The sequence below is a fragment of the Scyliorhinus torazame genome, chromosome 16 (genome assembly GCF_047496885.1).
Source record: "Scyliorhinus torazame isolate Kashiwa2021f chromosome 16, sScyTor2.1, whole genome shotgun sequence".
Taxonomy (NCBI): domain Eukaryota; kingdom Metazoa; phylum Chordata; class Chondrichthyes; order Carcharhiniformes; family Scyliorhinidae; genus Scyliorhinus; species Scyliorhinus torazame.
Window position 1 is genome coordinate 132137067 of NC_092722.1, and position 24005 is coordinate 132161071.

The following is a 24005-nucleotide window of genomic DNA, read 5'->3' on the forward strand; positions in this document are numbered from 1 at the left end:
ACATGGCAAACACAGCAAATATATACACCCCCTCAGATCCCCCAGTGTAGACAAACAAAAATAAAATAGAACCCCCCCCCCCGGGGTTGCTGCTGCCAATTGTCTACCGCTCTGCCAGGAAGTCCAAGAACGGTTGCCACCGCCTGAAAATCCCTTACACCGATCCCCTTAAGGCAAATTTCACCCTCTCCAATTTAATAAACCCCGCCATATCGTTGATCCAGGATTGCACGTTTGGGGGCCTCGCATCCTTCCATTGAAGAAGAATCCTTCGCCGGGTTACCAGGGATGCAACGGCCAGAATACCGGCCTCTTTCGCCTCCTGCACTCCCGGCTCCCCTACAACCCCAAATATTGCGAGCCCCCAGCCCGGTTTGAACCTGGATCCTACCACCCTCGACACCGTCCTTGCTACGCCGAAACTCCTCCAGCGCTGGGCATGCCCAGAACATATGGATGTGGTTAGCTGGGCTCCCTGAGCACCTAACACACCTGTCCTCACCCCCAAAAAACCAGCTCATCCTTGTTCCGGTCATGTGTGCCCTGTGCAGCATCTTAAACTGTATGAGGCTGAGCCTCGCGCAGTGAAGAGGAAGAGTTCACCCTCCCAAGGGCATCTGCCCACGTCCCCTCCTCCTCCCACCACCGAGGCCTCCTCCTCCTCCTCCTGCATCACCTGGTAAGTTGCCGAGATCTTCCCTCTCCAACCAACCAACCCCCCCCCCCCCCGAGAGCACCCTGTCCTGTACCGTGCGTGGCAGCAGCAGCGGAATTCCACCACTTGCCGCCTGGCAAACGCCCTTACCTGTAGATACCTAAAGGTGTTCCCCGGGGGGAGCCCATACTTCTCCAGCTCACCCAGGCTCGCGTACTTCCCATCCACAAACAGGTCCCCCAACCTTCTTATCCCTGCCCTGCTCCACCCCGAAAACCCTCCATCTATTCTCCCTGGGACAAACCGGTGGTTCCCCCGTATTGGGGTCCACTACCGAGGCCCCCACTTTCCCCCTGTGCCGCCTCCACTGCCCCCAGAGTTTGAGGGTAGCCGCCGCCACCGGGCTCGTGGTATACCTCATTGGAGGGAGCGGCAGTGGCGCCGTTGCCAGCGCCTCCAAACTCGTACCCATACAAGACGCCGTCTTCAGGCTCTTCCATGCAGCCCCCTCCCCCTCCAATACCCACTTGCACACCATCGTCTCATTGGCGGCCGAGTAGTACCCACAGAGGTTGGGCAGCGGCAGTCCCCCCTTATCTCTACTCCGCTCCAGGAACACCCTTCGCACCCTCGGAGTCCCTCGCGCCCACACAAACCCCATTATACTCCTGTTGACCCGCCTAAAGGAGGCCTTCGGGATAAGAATGGGGAGGCACTGGAACAGGAACAAAAACCTTGGGAGCACCGTCATCTTAACTGACTGCTGCCTACCCGCCAGCGACAGCGGCAACACGTCCCACCTCTTAAACTCCTCCTCCATTTGCTCCACTAGCCTTGTGAAATTAAATCTATGCAGGGCCCCCCAGCTCCTGGCCACCTGGACTCCCAAATACTTGAAGCTCCTCTCCGCCCTTTTTAGTGGGAGCTCGCCAATCCCCCTCTCCTGGTCCCCTGGGTGAACCATGAACAACTCGCTCTTCCCCATGTTGAGCTTGTACCCTGAGAAATCCCCGAACTCAGAGGATCCTCATTAACTCCGGAATTCCGCCCACCCGGCCCGCCACATATAGCAGCAAGTCTTCCGCATAGATCGACACCCTATGCTCCTCCCCACCCCGCACCAACCCCCTCCAGTTCCTCGACTCCCTCAGTGCCATAGCCAGGGGTTCAATTGCCAGTGCGAAGAGCAGCGGGGAAAGGGGACACCCCTGTCTCGTCCCGCGGTGCAACCGAAAGTACTCAGACCTCCTCTTGTTCGTGGCAACACTTGCCATCGGGACCTCGTACAACAGCCTAACCCACCTGACGAACCCCTCCCCAAACCCGAACCTCTTCAGCACCTCCCACAAGTACCCCCACTCTACCCTATCAAAGGCCTTCTCAGCGTCTATCGCCACCACTATCTCCGCCTCGCCCTCCCTCGCCGGCATCATAATAACGTTCAGGAGCCTCTGCACATTCACGTTCAACTGCCTCCCCTTCACGAACCCCGTCTGGTCTTCGTGGATCACCTGCGGCACCCAATCCTTAATTCTTGTGGCTAAGACTTTCGCCAGCACCTTGGCAACTACGTTTAACAACAAAATCGGCCTGTAAGACCCACACTGCAGAGGATCCTTGTCCCACTTCAGGATCAAGGAGATCAGTGCCCGGGACATCGTCGGGGGCAAGGCCCCCCCCCCCCCCCCCCCCCCCCCCCTCGCCTCATTGAAGGTCCTAACCAGCAACGTGCCCAACAGATCCATATATTTTTCGTAGAATTCGACCGGGAAACCGTCCGGCCCCGGTGCCTTCCCCGCCTGCATGCTTCCCATCCCTTTTGCCAGCTCCTCCAGCCCAATCGGGGCCCCCAATCCCGCCACCAGTCCCTCCTCCACCTTCGGGGACCTCAATTGGTCCAGAAAGCGGTCCATTCCTCTCCAGTGGGGGCTCGGACCGATACAGTTCCTCATAAAAATCCCTGAAGACCCCATTGATGCCAACCCCACTCCGCACCACACTCCCTCCCCTATCCTTAACTCCCCCGATCTCCCTAGCTGCGTCCCGCTTCCGAAGCTGATGCGCCAGCGTCAGACTTGCCTTTTCCCCATATTCATAAGTTGCCCCCTGGGCCTTCCTCCACTGCATCTCCGCCTTCCTGGTGGTCAACAGGTCGAATTAGGCCTGGAGGCTACGCCTCTCCCTCAACAGTCCCTCCTCGGGCACCTCCGCATACCTCCGGTCTACCCTCACCATCTCCCCCACCAGCCTCTCCCTCTGCTCTCTCCTCGTGAGCCCTAATGGAGATCAACTCTCCCTAATCACCGCCTTCAGCGCCTCCCAAACCATCCCCACTCGGACCTCCCCATTATCGTTGGCCTCCAGGTATCTCTCGGACCCGCTCACTCACCTCCTCGTCCGCCAACAGCCCCACCTCCAAGCGCCACAACGGGCGCTGGTCCCTCTCCTCCCCCAGCTCTAGGTCTACCCAATGCGGGGTGTGAGCCGAAATGGCTATTGCCGAATACTCGGTATCCTCTACTCTCGCTATCGGCCCTCTGCTCATAATAAAAAAGTCGATCCGGGAATAGGCCTTATGAACACGCGGGAAGAATGAAAATTCCCTAGCCCCCGGCCTTGTAAATCTCCAAGGGTCCACCCCTCCCATCTGGTCCATAAACCCCCTCAGCAGTTCAGCCGTCGCCAGCTTCCTACCCGTCCTAGACCTGGAGCGGTTCAGTGCCAGATCCAAGAGCGTGTTAATGTCCCGCCCTATTATCTGGCCACCCACTTCCAAGTCCGGGATCCGACCCAACATGCCACACAAAAGGTTGCTGCATAAACTAAAGATGCATGGCATTGAGGGTAAAGTAGTAGCATGGGTAGAGGATTGGTTAACTAACAGAAAGCAGAGAGTGGGGATAGATGGGTGTTTCTCTGGTTGGCAACCTGTAACTAGTGGGGTCCCTCAAGGATCAGTGTTGGGCCCGCAGTTGTTCACAATTTACATCGATGATTTGGAGTTGGGGACCAAGTGCAATGTGGCAAAGTTTGCAGACGACACGAAGATGAGTGGTAAAGCAAAAAGTGCAGAGGATACCGGAAGTCTGCAGAAGGATTTGGATAGGTTAGGTGAATGGGCTAGGGTCTGGCAGATGGAATTCAATGTTGCCAAGTGTGAGGCTATCCATTTTGGGAGGAATAACAGCAGAATGGATTATTATTTAAACGGTAAGATGTTAAAACATGCTGCTGTGCAGAGGGACCTGGGTGTGTTGGTGCACGAGTCGCAAAAAGTTGGGGTGCAGGTGCAACAGGTGATTAAGAAGTTTTGTCTTTCATTGCTAGAGGGATGGAGTTCAAGACTAGGGAGGTTATGCTGCAATTGTATAAAGTGTTGGTGAGGCCACATCTGGAGTATTGTGTTCAGTTTTGGTCTCCTTACCTGAGAAAGGACATATTGGCACTGGAGGGAGTGCAGAGGAGATTCACTAGGTTGATCCCAGAGTTGAGGGGATTAGATTATGACGAGAGGTTGAGTAGACTGGGACTGCACTCATTGGAGTTTAGAAGGATGCGGGGGGATCTTATTGAAACATATAAAATTATGACGGGAATAGATAGGATAGATGGGGGCAGGTTGTTTCCACTGGTCGGGGAAAGCAGAACTAGGGGGCATAGCCTCAAAATAAGGGGAAGTAGATTTAGGACGGAGTGTAGGAGGAACTTCTTCACCCAAAGGGTTGTGAATCTCTGGAATTCCTTGCCCAGTGAAGCAGTTGAGGCTCCTTCTTTAAACGTCTTTAAGAAAAAGATAGATACCTTTCTAAAGAATAAAGGGATTCGGGGATATGGTGTACGGGCTGGAGAGTGGAGCTGAGTCCACAAAGATCAGCCATGATCTCATTGAATGGCGGAGCAGGCTCGAGGGGCCAGATGGCCTACTCCTGTTCCTAATTCTTATGTTCTTATGTGCCGCATAAAACTCGCATCGTCCTAGTTCGGGGCGTACATGTTGACCAGCGCCACACTCTCCCCTTGCAGCTTACCACTTACCATTACATACCTGCCGCCATTATCTGTCACAATGCTCGACGCCTCGAACGACACCCTCTTTCCCACCAAGATCGCCACCCCCCGATTTTTGGCATCCAGCCCCGAATGAAACACCTGACCTACCCACCCCTTCCTCAATCTTACCTGGTCTGCCACCTTCAGGTGTGTCTCCTGGAGCATGACCACATCCGCCTTCAGCCCCTTCAGGTGCGCAAACACCTGGGCCCGCTTGACCGGCCCGTTCAGTCCCCTTACATTCCAGGGTATCAGCCGGATCAGGGGGGGTATCAGCCGGATCAGGGGGGGTATCAGCCGGATCAGGGGGCTACCCGCCCCCCCCCTCCCCCACCGACTAGCCATAACCCCTCCTCGGCCAGCCATGCACCCGTATCCCACACCCGGCCCGTTCCCCACGGCGGCAGACCCCCGTTCCAACCCCCTCTACTTGCTCCAGCTCCCCCATGACCATACCAGCAGCAACCCGGTTCCTCCCCACCCACCCCCCAGATAGGACCCCTCCGAGCTGCTTTGCTCCCCCCATTGCACTCCCGCAGGTCAGCTGACTCCTGCTGACCTCGGCCACTCCCGCCTCTCCTTTGACTCATCCCATTGTGGGACATCCCCTCCTCCTCCATTACTCATCAGCAGGCTCTCCACCTACCCCTTTCATCCTAAGTGCGGGAAACAACACCCGCTTCCCCGCCCCGGCTCCGCCCCCTCCAGCGCGGGAAAAAGACAGTGCTTTCCACGTGCCCGGCCCCGCCACCTGTGACGCAGCTCCTTTTACAGGCCCAGTCCCCTCACCCCCGACTCGGGCCTCACCCAACGGGGCCCCATCCCCCCTACCGGCTATCCACCCCCACTCCATTTATTTGCCCCCCTCCAAGAGCCCACCCGACAGACCCAACCAAACCTAACCACCCACACCGAATCAAAAAAAAACAAGAGCAAAGAACCCCCCCTCAAAATGTAACACACCAACCACAATCCCCGACCACCCATCCCGACCCTCAGTTTGTGTCCAGCTTCTCGGCCTGAACAAAGGCCCACGCCTCCTCTGGGGACTCAAAATAATGGTGCCGGTCCTTGTAGGTGACACACAGTCGCGCCGGCTGCAGCATACCAAACTTCACCCATTCCTGTGCAGCACCGCCTTCGCCCGGTTGCACACGGCTCTCTTCTTCGCCACCTCCGCGCTCCAGTCCTGATATATTCGAACCTCCGCGTTCTCCCACCTGCTGCTCCACTCTTTCTTGGCCCATCTGAGCACACACTCCCGATCAGCAAACCGATGAAACCGCACCAGCACCACCCGCAGCGGCTCGTTAGCCTTGGGCCTCCTCGCCAGCACTCTATGGGCCCCTTCCAGTTCCAGGGGCCCCTGGAAGGACCCCACTCCCATCAGCGAGTTTAACATGGTGACCACATAGGCCCCCACGTCCGACCCCTCCGGGAGACCCAGGATCCGCAGATTCTTCCGCCTCGACCGATTCTCCATCTCCTCGAACCGTTCCTGCCATTTCTTGTGGAGTGCCTCGTGCGCCTCCACCTTCACCGCTAGGCCCAAGATGTCGTCCTCGTTATCTGAGATCTTTTGTCGGATCTCGTGGATCGCCACCCCCTGGGCCATCTGGGTCTCCAGCAACTTATTAATAGAAGCCTTCATCCGCTCCAGCAGGTCCGCTTTGAGCTCCCTGAAGCAGCGCTGGATACCCTCCTGCTGCTCCTGCATCCACGCTGCCTGGTCCCCACCCGCTGCCATCTTTGCTCTTCTTCCCTCGCACTTTCTTTGGGTTCACCATCACTTTTTTAGTCACCCCGCTCCTGTTCCAAGCCATACACTGTCGGGGGAATGTTGCAGTCTTCTTCCCACACCGGGAACTGTCGAAAAAATGCCGTTGGAGGCCCTGAAAAGAGCCCAAAAGTCTGTTCCAAGCGGAAGCTGACGAACGTGCGACTTCGCTCTCCATTGCCGCAACCGGAACGGAGGTAGGAACAGTTTTGACTGTCAGATAGATTAAGCCAATTCCTGGTAGGTAACGGAGGTGAGGGTTGGAGGGGGCAGCAGGCAGTGGTAGTCAGCGGTCACGTCGCCTCTTTGGTTTTAAGTTGAACTGAAACACTAATCTGTAATTGTTTGGATTTGGAAACAGAGGAAAAAAGCTTCCAAACCAAAGGCCATAGATTTGTAGACTGAACCCAAGTTAACATAATATATTACTTTTGGTGCACTAGAGGTTCAAACTGGGTTGCATGGTGTGTACGTAAAATATATTAGCCTTTTGTTTTACAGTTGTCCACATCTCACTGGAGGATTGGTTATTCTGGTTACAAGGCGGCATGTATAAGATCTAATTATTCAGTACACACAAGGGACACATTGCACTAGCCTGGTCATGACAGAAGCTAGAGAGATAGCTTGCAATGTTGAACCAGATAAAATATCGAAACCAGATGCAAAATGTTTAATAGCTGTTTTCTAGTAACATTGAGGAAGTTATATATTGAACTAAAATCTGTATTTTCTTTTGCCACTGTCACAAACAATGCAGCAAACTTTCTTTATAACAACTTCCAATGTCAGTGTGAAACAATCTTAAAAAAAACCAATAGCTTTGACAAAAATATGATCAGAGAACTGTGATTGGTCTTCCCATGGTCACTTCTCACAAACAGCATTCTGTGGCTCAACCTGCAAGCGGAATGTAATCTCCCTTCCTCTATCCCTGTTTTCTGGCAATTGTGGATAGTGCAGAGTAGATAAAAACAGTGGATTTCAGCACAGTCATAGTTTAAATGATGTAAACCACATGCTACCTTTGGTTTATTTTTCATGGAATCAACCTTTTCGAAAAACTTAATATAAATGATGTCAAATGCATAAATGATGTTAAATGCATAGAGTCTGCAGCCCTTTTCAATCGGGGTAAGTAATGTCATTTGCTTTTTCATGTCAGGGGAATAAGACCACACTGTAAATTTTAGAAAACACATTCTTAGTTACTGCTAACATTTTAAAAACTGGGCGAAGACCTTTTAAAACGGCTGAATAAAAGGTGCTATCTGGCAGCTTCCAAGGAAATATACACCTTGTTATCTCTGAAGAGATACAAACGGCAAACCATATGGTGGGCTGCACAAATCAAATTCAAAGGGAACTATACAAAGGCCATCTACATTTCATAACCTACATTGACCAACAAGAGTCTAATCGTATGTTTGAATAAAAGGGCCCCACCACATTCTTTCAATTCTTAATGGTGAGACATTTAACCATCTTTGGGACCCAGATGGGGGAAGCACACCCTTTGTCAAAGGCATTGAAATGGTGGGAGTCATGTGACATGGATCTCTAGCTTGTTTAACCGGTAATATTCACTTGCTGAAAAATCTGTGCGCTATTTTACTGTCTAACGAGCAGCAACACAGAAAAGAGCTCTGCCCATATTGAATACCTCATCACATTTACACCGTTTCTGCTGGAATTTCTGAACCATCTGATTCATCTGTGCGCCTATATAATCATGAGAAGCGAATTATACATCATTGATTTTTTTTCAGCCAGCTGACTGACCTGCATGGAGAAATACCTCACTGGACTTTGATTCTGGACACTGGAACCAACGTAAAAACCATTTTTTTTTTTTTTTTTCTTTTTTCTTTTTTCGGTGGACTCAGCACCATAAATCTTTCTTTTCTCTACCCCTCTATTTTTTTATAAATTTAGGGAAACACACGCAAACACGGGGAGAATGTGCAAACTCCATACGGACAGTGACTCAGAGCCGGGATCGAACCTGGGATCTCAGCGCCGTGAGGCTGCAGGGCTAACCAACTGCGCCACCATGCTACCCCCTCTATCCCTCTTTTACTTTATGAATGCAAAGGGGGGCTATGTTGCGACCTCGTCCGGTGTTTAAGTTCGCACAAATAAGCTAACCCTTATAGTTCATCCCATCACAAATTTGCTGCGGGGTTATTAATAAAAATTGGATCACACCAAAATGGAGGGGTTGGAAAATACATCATGACATGAAAAGGGGGAAGCAAATTAAAATATCTTTCTGTTTACGGATGGGTGGTAAGAGGAGACATCAATGAAGTTAATCCTCTCCCCACCCCCCCCCATAACAATTATTTAAATTGAAAGTAGTAATGAAAATCATGACCTGACCAATAGTTTATAAACAGTATATTTAAGAAGAAACAAAGGTGACAATTATCTTCCGTTGCATGAAAATCATAAATGCACAGTTTTACCAATCAATACTACTTTAAATAACTACATCAGGAGCAATCATGCAGGCTAATACTAAGCATGAGATGCATCCCCAAGATCAAAATATCAGATCTTAATTATTTCTTAAAATCGGCTGCATGAAATGAAACATTATACGAACAAAAAACTAAGGAGTTGTGATATTTTGTTTCCTCTGAAGGGACTGGTGTAACATATAATTAGTTTAAATATTGCAAAATTTATAGTATTTAAAAATAGTAATTTTAGCAATCAGTGAATTCAGAGAAGCAAGGATGAGAGGAGTCACTTTTGAATCCATCAAGATTACCCTGTTTCAATTTGATATTCAGAAAGTTGTTTAGTGGTATAGAACTGGAGTATTGCTGAAAAAGACACATTGTCAAAGCTTTTCATTTTGCATGCATCAGGACAATTCACAACATGAAATTGTAAAGAAAACAACAATTCATACTGGATGTGCTGATTGGTTGGCAAATGGACTGCCTTCTTGTCAACTTGATATTTCACAGAACTGCGATGAGCTCCCTTAGTTTAGATGGTTGAATATTTTAAGAGAAGGCAGAATTCTACTTCACGGGAGCAAAATCTGACAGTAGCTGGCCAGGCAGCAAAGAAGGTCAGCCAAACACAATGAAATAGAAAATAGCTTTTCTGATTGGAGGGCTGTGACTAGTGGTGTTCCGCAGGGTTCAGTGCTGGGACCTTTGCTGTTCGTAGTATATATAAATGATTTGGAGGAAAATGTAACTGGTCTGATTAGTAAGTTTGCGGACGACACAAAGGTTGGTGGAATTGCGAATAGCGATGAGGACCGTCAGTAGATCGTTTGGAGACTTGGGCGGCGAGATGGCAGATGGAGTTTAATCCGAACAAATGTGAGGTAATGCATTTTGGAAGGTCTCATGCAGGTAGGGAATATACAGTGAATGGCAGAACCCTCAAGCGTATTGAAAGTCAGAGAGATCTAGGTGTACAGGTCCAGAGGTCACTGAAAGGGGCAACACAGGTGGAGAAGGTAGTCAAGAAGGCATACGGCATGCTTGCCTTCATTGGCCGGGGCATTGAGTATAAAAATTGGCAAGTCATGTTGCAGCTGTATAGAACCTTAGTTAGGCCACACTTGGAGTATAGTGTTCAATTCTGGTCGCCACACTACCAGAAGGATGTGGAGGCTTTAGAGAGGGTGCAGAGATTTACCAGGATGTTGCCTGGTATGGAGGGCATTAGCTACGAGGAGAGAGGGCAGCACGGTGGCCTAGTGGTTAGCACAGCTGCCTCACGGCGCTGAGGTCCCAGGTTCGATCCCGGCTCTGGGTCACTGTCCGTGTGGAGTTTGCACATTCTCCCAGTGTCTGCGTGGGTTTCGCCCCCACAACCCAAAAATGTGCTGAGTAGGTGGATTGGCCAACTAAATTGCCCCTTAATTGGAAAAAATAATTGGGTAATCTAAATTTTAAAAAAAGCTATGAGGAGAGGTTGAATAAACTGGGTTTGTTCTCACTGGAATGAAGGAGGTTGAGGGACGACCTAATAGAGGTCTACAAAATTATAAGGGGCATAGACAGAGTGGATAGTCAGAGACTTTTTCCCAGGGTAGACGGATCAATTACTAGGGGGCGTTTAAGGTGCGAGGGGCAGGGTTTAGAGGACATGTACGAGACAAGTTTAAAAATTTATTTTTTATTTTTTAAAGAGGGTAGTGGGGGCCTGGAACTCGCTGCCAGGGACGATAGTGATGTTTAAGGGGCATCTTGATAAATACAGGAATAGGATGGGAATAGAGGGCTACGGACCCTTTTAGACGGGCAGCATGGAGAGCCGAAGGGCCTGTTCCTGTGCTGTACTTTTCTTTGTACCTTGTTCTTGTTGAAATACTACAGAAGCTCCAAAGCATCTTGATATCTTGGTGAAAGGAATGTAACTGAGAGGCGTACTGTATGTCCAAGTCTTCCTTCAGGAAAACTCAGCCATTTCCTTCTTGTTGCCCCTTAATAAGCAATCCTAAAACTGAGGCCACAATACCATGGCAGGCTCAGTATCTTGACAGCCTCAAAATGCATCACAGCGAAGAGGACTACCATGACATGAAACAAAAAGACTTCAAATTACTCAAACAGATAACGCCATTTTGTGGTTGAGATATCCTTTGGCTGCCAACAGAGGCTCAAGCCCCCCGCCTCTCCAGAGAATTGTTATGTTACATACAAGGTACAAGTTCCCACATCTTTTACTGAATAAAAGATCCACAGGCTATATAGTCTTAACTACTTCTTTTTAAAGAGATTAACATTCATCATGCCAACTTTCTACCAAAGCTGTAAGGGGAGAAGATAAACAAGCCCCGGGTAAAATGAAAGAAATAAAAAGCCAAAATGTAAGAATAAATCTGCAGGCAAATATTAGAATAACCTAGCAACTGACTGCTGTTTGATGGTTGCTGACGTGGAGGTGGTATTACACAAGATATGTGCGAGGGGGATGGCTCCTCCATAGCAGCATCTCCATATGTTAATATTGTAGCATGCCTGCTGAAGAGCTAATATTGACCATTATCAGATGCATCAGCCTAATGCTGCATAGCAACTTCAAGTCTCCTTGCAACAGATGGCATCTGGCTCTCTGCTGGTCTAGATCCTGTCAACACAATTTCACATTATCATTCCTACATGTTTCCAGGGCCTGCAGATATCTTAGTGGGTGCAGTCAATTAGGATATATGTGGCCTGCACCAGCAATCTTTACACACAAATAATAGACATAGGACTTACTTACAACAGATATTGGGGCAGGTTTTATTAAATCAAAGATTTAAGTGTCATATGTCTGAGTAACTGAGTTCAAATGAGTTTCCAATCTAGCTAAACAATTAATACAATTGTTTCCTTGTGAATCAAAGAACCAGGACCATTTTTATCTAGCCTTTTCTTTATGGTCAGAGAGGCACTTCAAAGTTTGATTAGAAGTTGGCGAATGGTGCATCAAAACTAAAAACTCGTTCTATTCATCAAGAGATGTTGAATACATATTTCACATTCAATTATGATTCCACAGCTATTTAAACCTGTAGTTGTTACAGAGGAAGGTCATGGTGGACATCTCGGTCAGGCCGTAGTGTTGCCTCAACTTGTCCCATTTTCGGAGTGTGGTTACCACCACTGGGCTTTTTTTGAGTGTTTGGTTGGTGGGGATGGAAGTGCTGTCGTGAATAGGGCCCAGAGGGACGTCCCTATACAGGAAGTCTACTTCATCTTCACCCATTCTGCTCCCGGTTCCTTCACCCATCCCCTCCTGCTGTGACTGCCCAGTGATAAAATTGTAGGTTTGGAAGGGTCAGGCCTTCCATAATTCTTTTCCATTGTAGGTCCCGGTTTTGGATTCTTGGAGTCTCTCCCCTCTCCCTCTCACACAAATGCCATGATTAGTTAATCTACCGTGTTGAAGGATGTAGATCAGTATGGATCTGAACGGGAACAGAAACCTAGGCAGTGCTTTCATATTGATCGCTTGCACTCTCTCTGCCAGTGAGAGTGGGAAAATGTCCCACTTCTGCAGGTTCCTTTTCACTTCCTCCACCAGACTAGCCAGGTTTAATTTGTGGATTTGTGTCCAGTCATGGCCAATTTGGATTCCCAGGTAACAGAATTTGTTTTGGGCTTGTTTTAATGGTAATCTCTCCAGCTCTGACCCTCTCTCTCTTGCGGGCCCGAGAAGGCTCCAAACTCCTTAAAGAGCTTCATGATCCCTTCCATACTGGCTTGGGGGGGGGGGGGGTCCCAAGATGTAGAAGAGGTCATCCGCATAGAGGAAAACTGTGCTTTCCGCCCCCTCTCTGGATACCTCTCCAGCCTTTCGCTGTTATGCGGGTGATGGCAAATGGCTAGATTGCCAGGGTGAACAGCAGCAGGGAAGGCGGGCAACCCTGCCTTGTGCCTCTGTCCAGCTGGAAGTATTTAAAGCTGGTGGTGTTAGTCCACACACTCGGCATGGGAACTTTTTAACAGAAGCTTCACCCAGGTGGTGAACCACGATTCAAGCCCAAACTGCTCTAGTACCTCTATGGGGATAGTTCCATTTGACTCTGTCGAAGGCTATTTCTGCATCCAGGAAGATCATCACTTCTGGTGTCCTCTCCCTGGATGGGGTCATTATCACATTCTTCAGGCACCTTCTGGTCCTCTGCAACCATCTCTGGTAATAATGGTCGCAGAGGACCAGAAGGTGCCTGAAGAATGTGATAATGACCTCATCCAGGGAGAGGACACCAGAAGAAGTGATGATCTCCCTGGATGCAGAAATAGCCTTCGACAGAGTCAAGTGGAACTACCTCCATAAGGGTACTAGAGCGATACACAGCTCTTCAGCTGCCTAGCCCGAATCTTTGCTAGAATTTTCACGTCTGCGACTGTAGGACCCGCATTCAGTCAGGTCTTTGTCTTTCTTCGGTATCAGCAACATTGAGCCACTGTTGGTGGCAGGGAGCCCCTTACCAGCGAGTCCACGAACATCTCCCGCAAGTGCGGGGTCGCGCGAACCTTTTGTAGAAGTCCGGCATACATGTGGCGCCTTACACAGGTGCATGGAGTTGACACTCTCCATGACTTCCCCCAGTTCTAATGGTGCCTCCAGGCCCCGTCTCCTATCTTACTCCACAACTGGCACGCCCAGTGTCGAGGAACTGCTCCATCTCAAATTCCCCTTCAGGAGGCTCGGAGGCAAACAGCCCACCGTAGAAGGCCTCAAATGCTTCGGTGACCTTTTCTGGTTTGGCTACTAGCCTGACGTTGTTGTCCCTAACCTGCGCTATTTCCCTCGTGGCCGCCTGCTTTCTCATCTGGTAAGCCAGCAGGCGGATGGCTTTGTCTCAGTGTTCATTGAAGGAGCTGGTGCAATGATTTCCTCGTGGAGAGCAGGTCAAAGTCCATTTGTAGCTTTTCGTCTCCACTAGAAGTTCTACGGTCAGGGCCATGGGATACTGTTGGTCCACCTCCAGAATGAAGGCAATCTGTTGTTGCCTTAACCACCCGCTCTTCCCCATCTCTGCGCACTTTTCAAGCAATGATCTCTCTTCTTATCACAGCCTTCAGCATGTGAATGCGGAGGGTGGGACTTCCCCCTTTTGGTTATTGGCAAGGTATGGCCAATAACCAATAAGGTATGGCCTGTGATATTGTTTTGCAGAAGACCTTATCGGCAAGGAGGGCTGTGTCCAACCACCATGGGAGTGTTGGGCCTGGCCCATCTTCAAACTCATATCCATGCAGTGTGGAGCATGGTTGGAAATCGCAATTGCGAAGTATTTCGCTCTTCTTATCCCCGGAAGCACTGATTTTCCCACTACAAAGAAGTGGATCCTGGTAAATGCTCGGTGTAGCTGGGAGAAGAAAGAGAACTCCTTCTACTCTGGGTGTGTGCACCTCCATGGGTTCACTGCTCCCATCTGTTCCATGAATGTGCCTAGTTCTTTCGCCATGTTCGATCCCCCCCACCCCTGGATTTGGGGTTTTGTCTGTGGGTCCTGTACAGTTAAAGTACACCCCCTCCCCACCTCGGCGGTGAGTCGGTGCATATTTATCTCAGGGATTTCCGCAATGTTTTCTTCATGAATTCCATCGACCCGGTTAGAAGTGTACACTCTGGTGCCCCTTCCAGGACACTGCTGACCATGATGTACCTTCCCGCTGGGTCCGTAACTGTCCTCATTGCAGTAAACACAGTCTTCTTATTGAGCGGTATCACCACACCCCTAGCTCTCATCAAGTAGCATGAATGGCAAGTCTGTCCCACCCAGCCCCTTCTTAGCAGCAGTCGGTCCTTCTCCCCCAAGTGTGTCTCTTGGAGGGATACTATGTCAGCTTTCATACTTTCAGGTGGACAAAGAATCTGTATCTTTTCACTGAGCCATTAAGTACCCTGACGCTTTTAGGTGACTATTCTGATGGGGTGTTTTTGTCCCCCTTGCCCCCTCCTGTAGAATCAATCATGCTTACCTTGTGGATGCACCACTGCAATCCAGGGTTTCCCTTTGTAAGAGAGCCATCCAAAATGGCCAATGTCAATGTATTCACCATGAGGCCCGGCCCCTGCACTCCAGGGTTTCCATTTGTCCAGGAGCCACCAAAATGACAGCTAACCATGTGCATGGCATGTGGGTGAGCCCTGCAAAGGGTTTCTTTTTGTTTGGGGACCCTCCAAAGTGGCTGTTTGCAGTGCCTTTTTGTATAACTTGTTGCCATGTGCGATCCGTTATCACCAGCGTAGAGCATCTCTTCCCCCCCCTCCATCCCGCAGCCAGTGTTTATTGACAAATTCGTCCGCAGGTGTGGTGAAGTAATGCTCCTTGCCCTGGAAGCTGACCCAAAGCATGGCAGGGTACAGCATTGCAAATTTCACCCCATTTTTGTACAGGGCTACTTTGGCTCTATTGAATTCCGCCCGGTGCTTGGCCAGGTCCGTCCCAATGTCCTGATAGATCCTGATCGGGTGTCCTCGGGTGTTGCAGGACTTTGTCTGCCTGGCCGAGTTCTGGATTCTTCCCCGGTCTTGGTACCAGTATAAATTTTGCTGTCTTGGCAGCACAATTTTCATTTCATTTCATAGTGGCACAGTGGTTGGTTGGCACTGCTACCTCATGGCACCACGGACGCAGGTTCAATCCCGACCCCAGGTCACTGTGTGGAGTTTGCACATTCTCCCAGTGTCTACGTGGGTCTCACCCACACAACCCAAAGATGTGCAGAGTAGATGGATTGGCCACAATTTGCCCCTTAATTGGAAAAAAATAATTGGGTACCAATTTATTATTTCTTAAAATAATAATTTTGCTCTACTTTTGGTGGCTTAGGGAAGCTGTCTCTCCCACCAGGTTGGCCAGCACCTGGACCACATATTCGATGGGGTTCCCTCCAGTAGGCCCACTATGCATAGGTTCTGGCACCGCGATCTGTTCTCCGGATCTTCAATCTTTCTCTTTAGCATCCCTTGAATGAGCCACCAACCTTGCTACCTCCATTTTCAGGGCAGCGATCTGGTCATTCTGATCTGTTGAGGCCTTTTCCAGCTCCCTTATGGTCGCCCCACTTGAGTCTCCAGCAGCCTCTCCACCAATTCCAGGGCTGCCAGCATGGTGATGTGCGCCTCCGCCACCTTGGCCGTTGCCCTCATATCGACTTGAATGGTCTCGAAGTTCCTGAGTTAAGGAATTCCCTGTAACCACTCACTGGGGATGGGGAGCTTTGTGCGCGGCCTGGTGGTCCCTCTCAGTCAGGTGTGGTTGTCATCTCCTCAGTTCGCCTCTCCAGGCCTTTCTTGCTTTTTACTTCTTTTCGTCACCTGGAGCTGCTGCTGCTTGGCATGATTAATCTTGCTGTTTTTGGAGGAAGGAGAGGAGGTATTATTTTCCCCCAAATTTTAGGGGACTATTTTGAGTTTAAAGTGCCTAAATCCAAATTCTCAGGAGGAGGAGAGTCATCTTTCGTGCATCCGCTCAGCACATCCCCATCCCTGGATGTCTTTATTATTATTGAATTTTAAATTCATCCGGCTGCCTTGTTGGAATTTGAACTTTAGTATGTATGGGTCTCCGGGTCACTGGTCATTACCATTTTGCAAATGTTGCCTAAGCAGAAGGCAGATGATGGAATAAACCTGTTTAGTGGATCTATCTTCAACCAATCTGTTTGCTCTAACACCAATTAAGTTTCTTCATGCATCAAGGGCTCTCTATAAACTCCTAAGCAGGTGCACAAACAATGTTTGGTTGAAACACAAGGGACCATGTACACATAGTCTTTCCTTTGCTTCGAACTGCGAGTTTGCCAGCTTACACGAACCCGACACTCTTCCAATGCCTCAAAACAAAAATCGTTCTTAAATCAAGCCAACTCCAATCCAAAATGAACTTGCTACTAGTGACAACAATAATCACTTTTATTTATTCTAGCACCTGCTGTGAACTTCCCAAGATGTTTCACTTGAACAGTTATCTAACAAAATTCAAAACAGAGCCACACAAGAGGTTATTAGACCAAATGAGCAACGTTTTCAACAAAAAGTATTGCCTTAAAATAGGAAGAGAGGTAGTGAGCTGGAAAGGTTTATGGAGGGAATTCCAGAGCTTAAGGTCTCAGCAGATGAAGACACAATGGTCAATTGTGGAGCAATTAAAATTGTGGATCTTCATAAGGCCAGAAGTGACGAAGCACAGGTATTACAGATGATTTGAGGGCTCGAGATTACAATAGGAAGTTTAACAACCACAATTATCACCTTTACAAGTCACACAACAATTTGCTTGCGGCAAACACAAATAAGGTATTTATAGAACGAAGCGTTGCACCTTTAACCTTGAAAATCATGTTACTGAAAAGTTGGTTTGGAACAGCAGGAATAATAAGGGGTTTTTATGACCATTGAAGTACAAACAAGCCAAATACTTGAAATCTGAATTACCAACAATATTCTGGGGTACAGGTAGTTACCAATAAGATGTTAGATTCCTGAAACATGAATTGCAAAGCAATTTCAGATGTGCTTTTCATAAGAGTATGATATTGTCTGTTGTTGTTGAAATAGTGCTGTTTTGATCTTATGAGAAGGAAGAAAGCAGGGGAAAAAATTGGATTTGAACAATACTGCTATAAACAAATTTTTTTTCATCTTCTGGCTGTTATGCAATGGCAAACATTTTGCAAATAACCTTACAGAAAGGTGTACTTACAGCAACTTATTACACAAGTAATTATTTCCTTCGGGTTGGGCTGCTCTAGGATCGAGATACTACACTGATCATCTTCCTTCTGTATTTTTGTGTTTCGTGATACCTCGATGTTAGGTTGATATTCATCACTAATCGAACAATTCAATGATTTGTCCAGCAGGTATCAGTTCTCCCCCCCCCCCCGGATCGAGTGATATAGACGTGCATAGATCTTAGTCTTGAATAATGACATAATCCGGAGTGCCAGTACTTTGATCTAGGATGCCTCCATGTGGTATTGCATTTGTCTTTCTGGTGGAAGAGAGCGTTTGTTATAACGAGGCCATGCTGAGCAGACTCATCAGCAGGACATGTACATTAGTTTTCCCACCCCATATTCTCCCAATGGTTCCTCTCCAGACATTAGATGCCAACCCGGGTATTGAATTTGTCAACTGCAAGTTTAAATACAAGGATGCGACTGCAATTGGCTTGTGTGGGAGATCTCAAACAGGTACCTTCAAAATCTGGATCAGCGTCAAGCAAGGCTCCATGCTATTTACCATCTACCTGATACTAGTTTTCACCTCATCAATGATCATCTGTCCTCTAGTGTGAGTATTAATTACTAGGAGGTAAAAAAAAGTTGCATCCATCCTAAAACTAAACTGACCACAGACATTCATGAACTTTATTTTATGGGTGTGTAAGGAAAACAAAGATAGGGCTTTGTCTCACACGACTTGGGATACGGTAAGGCCGTTAAATCTCGCAAAATCCAGGAGAGGGCTAGCCCCCCCAAACCTACAATTCTACCACTGGGCAGCGACAGAGGAACAGTGATGGGATGGACAAAGGAGCCAGAAGCGTGGAGGAGGCCTCCTGCAAGTGCATCTCTTTCCGGCCCCTCGCCACGGGGCACTCCCATCACCACCCAAGAAACACTCCAGCAGCCCAGTGGTGATCGCCACCCTCCAGATGTAGAACCAACTACGGCTAATTCGGACTGACCGAAACGTCCGACAAAGCCCCCATCTGCAATAACCACAGGTTCAGACCAGAACTCACCGATGCCACCTTCAAAAGGTGGAGACAGGACGAGGGGGGGTCTTCGGGGTATCAGACCAGTCAGATCTCTTCATGGGGAGGAGGGCGGATGGTCTTGCATTTGCTTCCCTAACCGCCCGCCGTAGAATCCTGCTCGGTTGAGCACCACCTAAAGCTGCAGACTGGCTGTCCAACCTATCGGAATTTCTCCAAATGCAGAAAATCAAATTCACCATCCATGGGGCAGTAGAGGGCTTCCACAAAACATGGGAACCATTCACCCGAATGTTCAGAGACCTGTTTGTGGCCAACACATAAATAAATAGCCAGTAGCCAGGGAGAAATAGCCAGGACAAGACAGAAAGAGAAAAGCGATAAATGAAAACGGACGGCAGCGTATAATAATTTTGAAAATGCCAATAAAAAGATTTTTAAAAAAGAAATCTCGCAGGAGCCATCCGGGCACCCCGGCAGTGCACCGGGGTGCGTTGCCAGGGTGCCCTGCCCTTATGAGGTGCAGTGGGAGGGGGGGGGTCCAGAGTCGGGGCGTCATCGGGAGCTAGTCAGTGCAAGAATAGAAGGCAAGTGAAGCTTCATATGGGTGTACCTCGCAGAAGCCAAAACAAGAGAGTACCACTTAGGAGTGCTGATGTGAACTTATGGTTATTGCAGATGGGGGCTCTGTTGGACATTTCTGTCAGTCCAAATTGCTACCGTGGTTGGTTCCACGTCTGGAGGGTGGCTATCACCATTGGGCAACTGGAGTGTTTCTTAGGCGGGGATGGGAGTGCCGCCGTGGTGAGGACCCAGAAAGAGGTCCCCTTGCAGGAGGCCTTATTAACGGGAACATTCTCACCATTGCAGATGCCGACAAACATCATTATTCGGGCCCAAAACGTGATTCTTCCCGCCGACAGTTTAGGTATAGTTTTAAATGGGTTTAATTTAATTGTGTGCAAGGAAGGGTAAAACCTATAGTTAGATTCATGCTCAACAAAGGTGCTTATATGTGTGAAGTTGGTTTCAATTCCAATGGTGCTGGGCAGGACAAGGGAGTTGCAAAGAGACAGGCTTCCCAAAGAACCAGATGCAGTCTAGATAACTAGGGAATTGGGACAGAAAGAATGACTTAGGAAGACTGAAATTAAGAAAACAGAGGCCAAGGTATTGTTCAGAGGAGAATGTAAAGGGAAAAGTAAACAAGTGTTGCGGGTGAAAGAGACAGCTGCAGTAACCAGAGTTGAAGTGGGATAGCAGACTTTAGAAAGTTTGATGCTATCTTAATACAGTCTAGGAATCGATATTTACAGCAATGATGAATAGTTTATACAACAACACAAAGAACTCCTGAAGATATAAAACTTGGATACTGGATTTGTTGTCGAAAGTCAAGCAGAAGCTTTGTTTGAAAGCATAATTTGGAAAACCTGGACCGGATTTCAGAATGCAAACCGCTGATTTAAAGCAGAGTTGTGAAAGAAGATTTTAAAGTGAGTTTTCTGTGAGTGGAGTTTGGAAACTCACGTGACAATCATCTGGAGGATTCACAGGCACTAACATGGGTTCAGAACAGAGAGTGTGTTTTGACATCACCAGTCTGTATGTTGAAAGGGACTGTGTGTGACTTGGACCATTGTACCTTAACATATGTTTCATAATCAGGGTTATCATTGTAAGAAGTCTTACAACACCAGGTTAAAGTCCAACAGGTTTGTTTCAAATCACTAGCTTTCGGAGCACTGCTCCTTCCTCAGGTGAGGTGGTATTTGAGGAAACACGGTGCATGAGTGCCCAGGGATAGTAATACTCCTCTGGTGAAGCTGACGTATGGATCAGCGGATGAGAAGTGCCATGAGAAAGAGAGAGCAGCTGGAGCAGGAAGTTTTTCATGGTGCGCCACAGGTGAAGATGGCAGAGGGCAAGGAGTAGCGCTTCCTGCCCAGTGGATGACAGAGCAATTGGTGGAGTTTTGGAATAATAAATTCCAGCAGCAGAGGAAAGAGGCTTTGGAGGATGTGGTTACGGTGGTGGAGCTGCTCAGGACGACAATTGAGCATGTGGAGCAGAGGCAGGAGGCTCAGGGCCTGGCTATTCAGAAAGTGGAGGAGTCGGTGGGGGAGCATGAGGATCGGCTGACCTCGCTGGAGGGGGAGATGGGGATTGTGTTGAGCAGCCAGAAGAGGCTGAGAAAAGTTGGAGGACCTCCAAAACCACTCCCAGAGGCAAAATTTCAGGACTCTCGGAACGCCGGAGGGCACTGTAGGAGCGGAGGCCGCTAACTATGTGGCGAGCATGCTGGAGAGGTTCGACCAGCCCCTTGAGGTGGATCGGGTGCACAGGGTGCTGAGGCGGAGGTCAACAGGTGGGGGAGCTACCGAGGGTGATGGTGGTGAAACTGCATTGATTTTTGGACAAAGAAAAAATTCTGAAGTGGGCAAAGCAGACCAAAAAAATGCACCTGGGAAGGGAGCAAGCGGAGGATTTACCAGGACCCGGGTGCAGTGCTAGCGAAGCGGAGGACTGGGTACTACTGGATAAAGGGGGCCCTCTTTAAGTATGGGTGAAGTTTGGGGTTTTGTACCCTGCCAGCTTGTGGGTGACACACCAAAAGTAGGAATTGTATTTTGACTCGTCAGATGAGGCGATGGACTTTATGAGGGACCATGGGCTGGGAGGAGTGTGAGGATATTGAACTTTGTGCGCTTTTTGTGTTCACTGTGAGGCACATGGAGTAGGTTTCGACGGTTGAGTGTGCCTTTTATTTCTCTTTGTTTGTTGGTGATTCAAAGGATGGAGGGTGGAATGGAGGGGCGAGGGGAACTTTGAAGCCTTGATGTGGGCAACCATGCTAGCTGGGGACTTAATGAGAGTGAAGTGGGGGTTGCTGACATGATGATGTTGAGAAGGGAGAGATGACAGAGGACATCCAGGAGTGGAAGGGCAATAATAATAATCGCTTATTGTCACAAGTAGGCTTCAATGAAGTTACTGTGAAAAGCCCCTTGTCGCCACATTCCGCCGCCGGGGAGGCCGGTACAGGAATTGAACCCGCACTGCTGCCTTATTCTGCATTACAAGCCAGCTGTTTAGCCCGCTGTGCCAAACCAGCCCCGAGTGATGCGGGCTGGCTTTAAAAGGGATATGGCTGATCAGAAGTAGACGGGGGAGGGGAAGTACACATGGATGTTTAGCAGGCAAGAGGTGTTGTTATTAGTTTGAAGCTTAACTATTGTGTGAGTCATCTGAGTCAGTTCAGGCAATTTCAGCTCTATTTCAGTAAAGAGCTTCAAAACATACTCACAGCGAGGTTTGCGCAAGAGCAGTGGGAAAGAGGCCACATCCAGAGTGAGTTTCAAACTTGGGAATTTGAAGCAGTGAAGATTCGTTGCAGAGCGTGAAGAGGTGCTCTTCGCTTTTTCTCCTTGCTTTGTAACATTTAAATCTTCAGCGTGGTCTTGCCCTGCTGTAGCTGAGGCGACAAGGGGGAGAGCTGATTGCTAAGTAGTGGGCAAGGTCAGTAAGTCTTTACAACATTCATCAATTATAGTTTGAAAATAAGCTTTGTGGTTTATGATCTGTGAGGGCTGCAAGTGGTAGTACTGAGGGCAAGCAAAGAACAGCCATAGAGAGTTGGATTTAATCGAATATCAAGCATCTTCCAAAGCTTTAATTTAAAAGGTTAGGCCATGGCAGGAGAACTTAAAGACTTGGCTTGCTCCTCTTGCTCCATGTGAGAGGCCGAGATCATGTGATCAGGAAGTGCCTCCAGATACAGCTATTGGAAGCCCGGGTTTCGGAGCTAGAGCAGCAGCTGGGGACAGTGGAGCTTCCGTGAGACGGAGAGTGTCGTAGATTGAATGTATAGCGAGGTGATCACATCGCAGGCTCAGAATCCAAAGGAAGGGAATGGGTGATGTTGCTAACTTTTGGTTAGTTCAATTGGCTCTGTTTTATAACCTTTGCTCTCGAGTCACCAGGTATCTTTATGATATCGCCACGAGGTTCAAGTTCAAGTAATGATCAATAACTCAATACACCAATTAGTAAGATTCAAATCAAAGCACATTTATTATACACAGTAAATGGCTACTCATGCATAAATTCTACTTCTAAGCTACTTCTACAACTAACAGGCCTATACTTAGCTGCGGACTGGCCCACCAGGTCAGGGGAACAAATGGCCTTTCGTTCGGGTTCTGAGTCTGCGGGATTCAAAATTTGGTACGGACTGGTAGCTAGGAGCGCCCATCTCGTAGCGAGCGTTGACTTAAGACTTACGGGCTCTTTGCAGCAGCTGAACCGGTCACTGTCAAGGGTTGGTTCGCGTTGCTGAGTGACCCGGTCAAGAAGGACGATTTGAACTTGGGGGCTTAACCTTATAGTCCCCAGGGGCTTCCCGCCTTTCAGGGCGGACCCTGTACCTGGTTCCAAGTGATTGGACTTCGTTCCAATCGCTTGGTTCGATTTCTCCAATACTGGAGCGGTTCCCTGATCGATGGGCGGTCTGGAGGTGTCCGTTAACCTCTTTTGTGTTGACTCCTGCTGGCGCCGAGGAGTCTGGCTTGCCCTTGTTTATCCCAAGTGTTCCGATTGTTCCCGGGGATCGCTCATTAGTGTGTAGATGGCTGCTACATTATTATGCAGATGGCTGCTTGTATCGGCGCTGTCTGGCCTTTTGCAGAGTTTAATACACAGTAAACTTGCACCTGCTAGTTTCTGCTTCTGTTGGCTGAATTTCCCTGCAACCTTTGCTGTTCTCCATTTTACGTCGGGAGTTGGCCAACCCAGGTGGCTACAGTGACCACCAGGCAGAGTAAGAAAATTAGGCAGGCAGTGCAGGAATCTCCTGTGGCCATTTCCCTGCAAAACAGATAGACTGTGGAGGGGAATGACCTCTCAGGGGACAGCAGCAATAGCCAAATTTGTTGCATGCCGGTTGGGTCTGCTGCAGAGGAGAGGAGCAAAAAGTGTGGGAAAAAAAAAAGGATGATGTCCTAAAAGCAGAATATAAGGAGTTGGGAAGAAAGTCGAGAAGTCGGACCTCAAAAGGTAGTTATCTTTTGGGCTGCACAGTGCACAATGGTTGGCATTGCTGCCTCACAGAGCTGAGGACCGGGGTTTGATCCTGAATCGGGTCACTGTCCGTGTGGAGTTTGTACAGTCTCGCTGTGTCTGTGTGGGTCTCACCCCCACAAGCAAAAAAATGTGCAGGGTAGGTGGATTGGCCACGCTAAATTGCTTCTTAATTGGAAAAGAATGAATTGGGTAGTTTAACATTAAAAAAAAAAATTTTTTTTATAAAGGTAGTGGTG

At 48.7% G+C, this 24005-nt stretch overlaps 1 protein-coding gene across 3 annotated transcripts in view; it reads right to left on the reverse strand.

Annotated features, from left to right (window-relative positions):
* Positions 1–24005, reverse strand: part of marchf5 (membrane-associated ring finger (C3HC4) 5) — a 141552-nt gene that overhangs the window by 65354 nt on the left and 52193 nt on the right. For 2 of the 3 annotated variants that reach the window (XM_072479091.1, XM_072479092.1), the window contains exon 3: positions 21995–22162. The exons of the other annotated variant lie outside the window; for it this stretch is intronic. In XM_072479091.1, coding sequence (XP_072335192.1) covers positions 21995–22162 — 168 coding nt within the window. The remainder of the gene's footprint in view (positions 1–21994; positions 22163–24005) is intronic. 3 annotated transcript variants of the gene reach the window in all.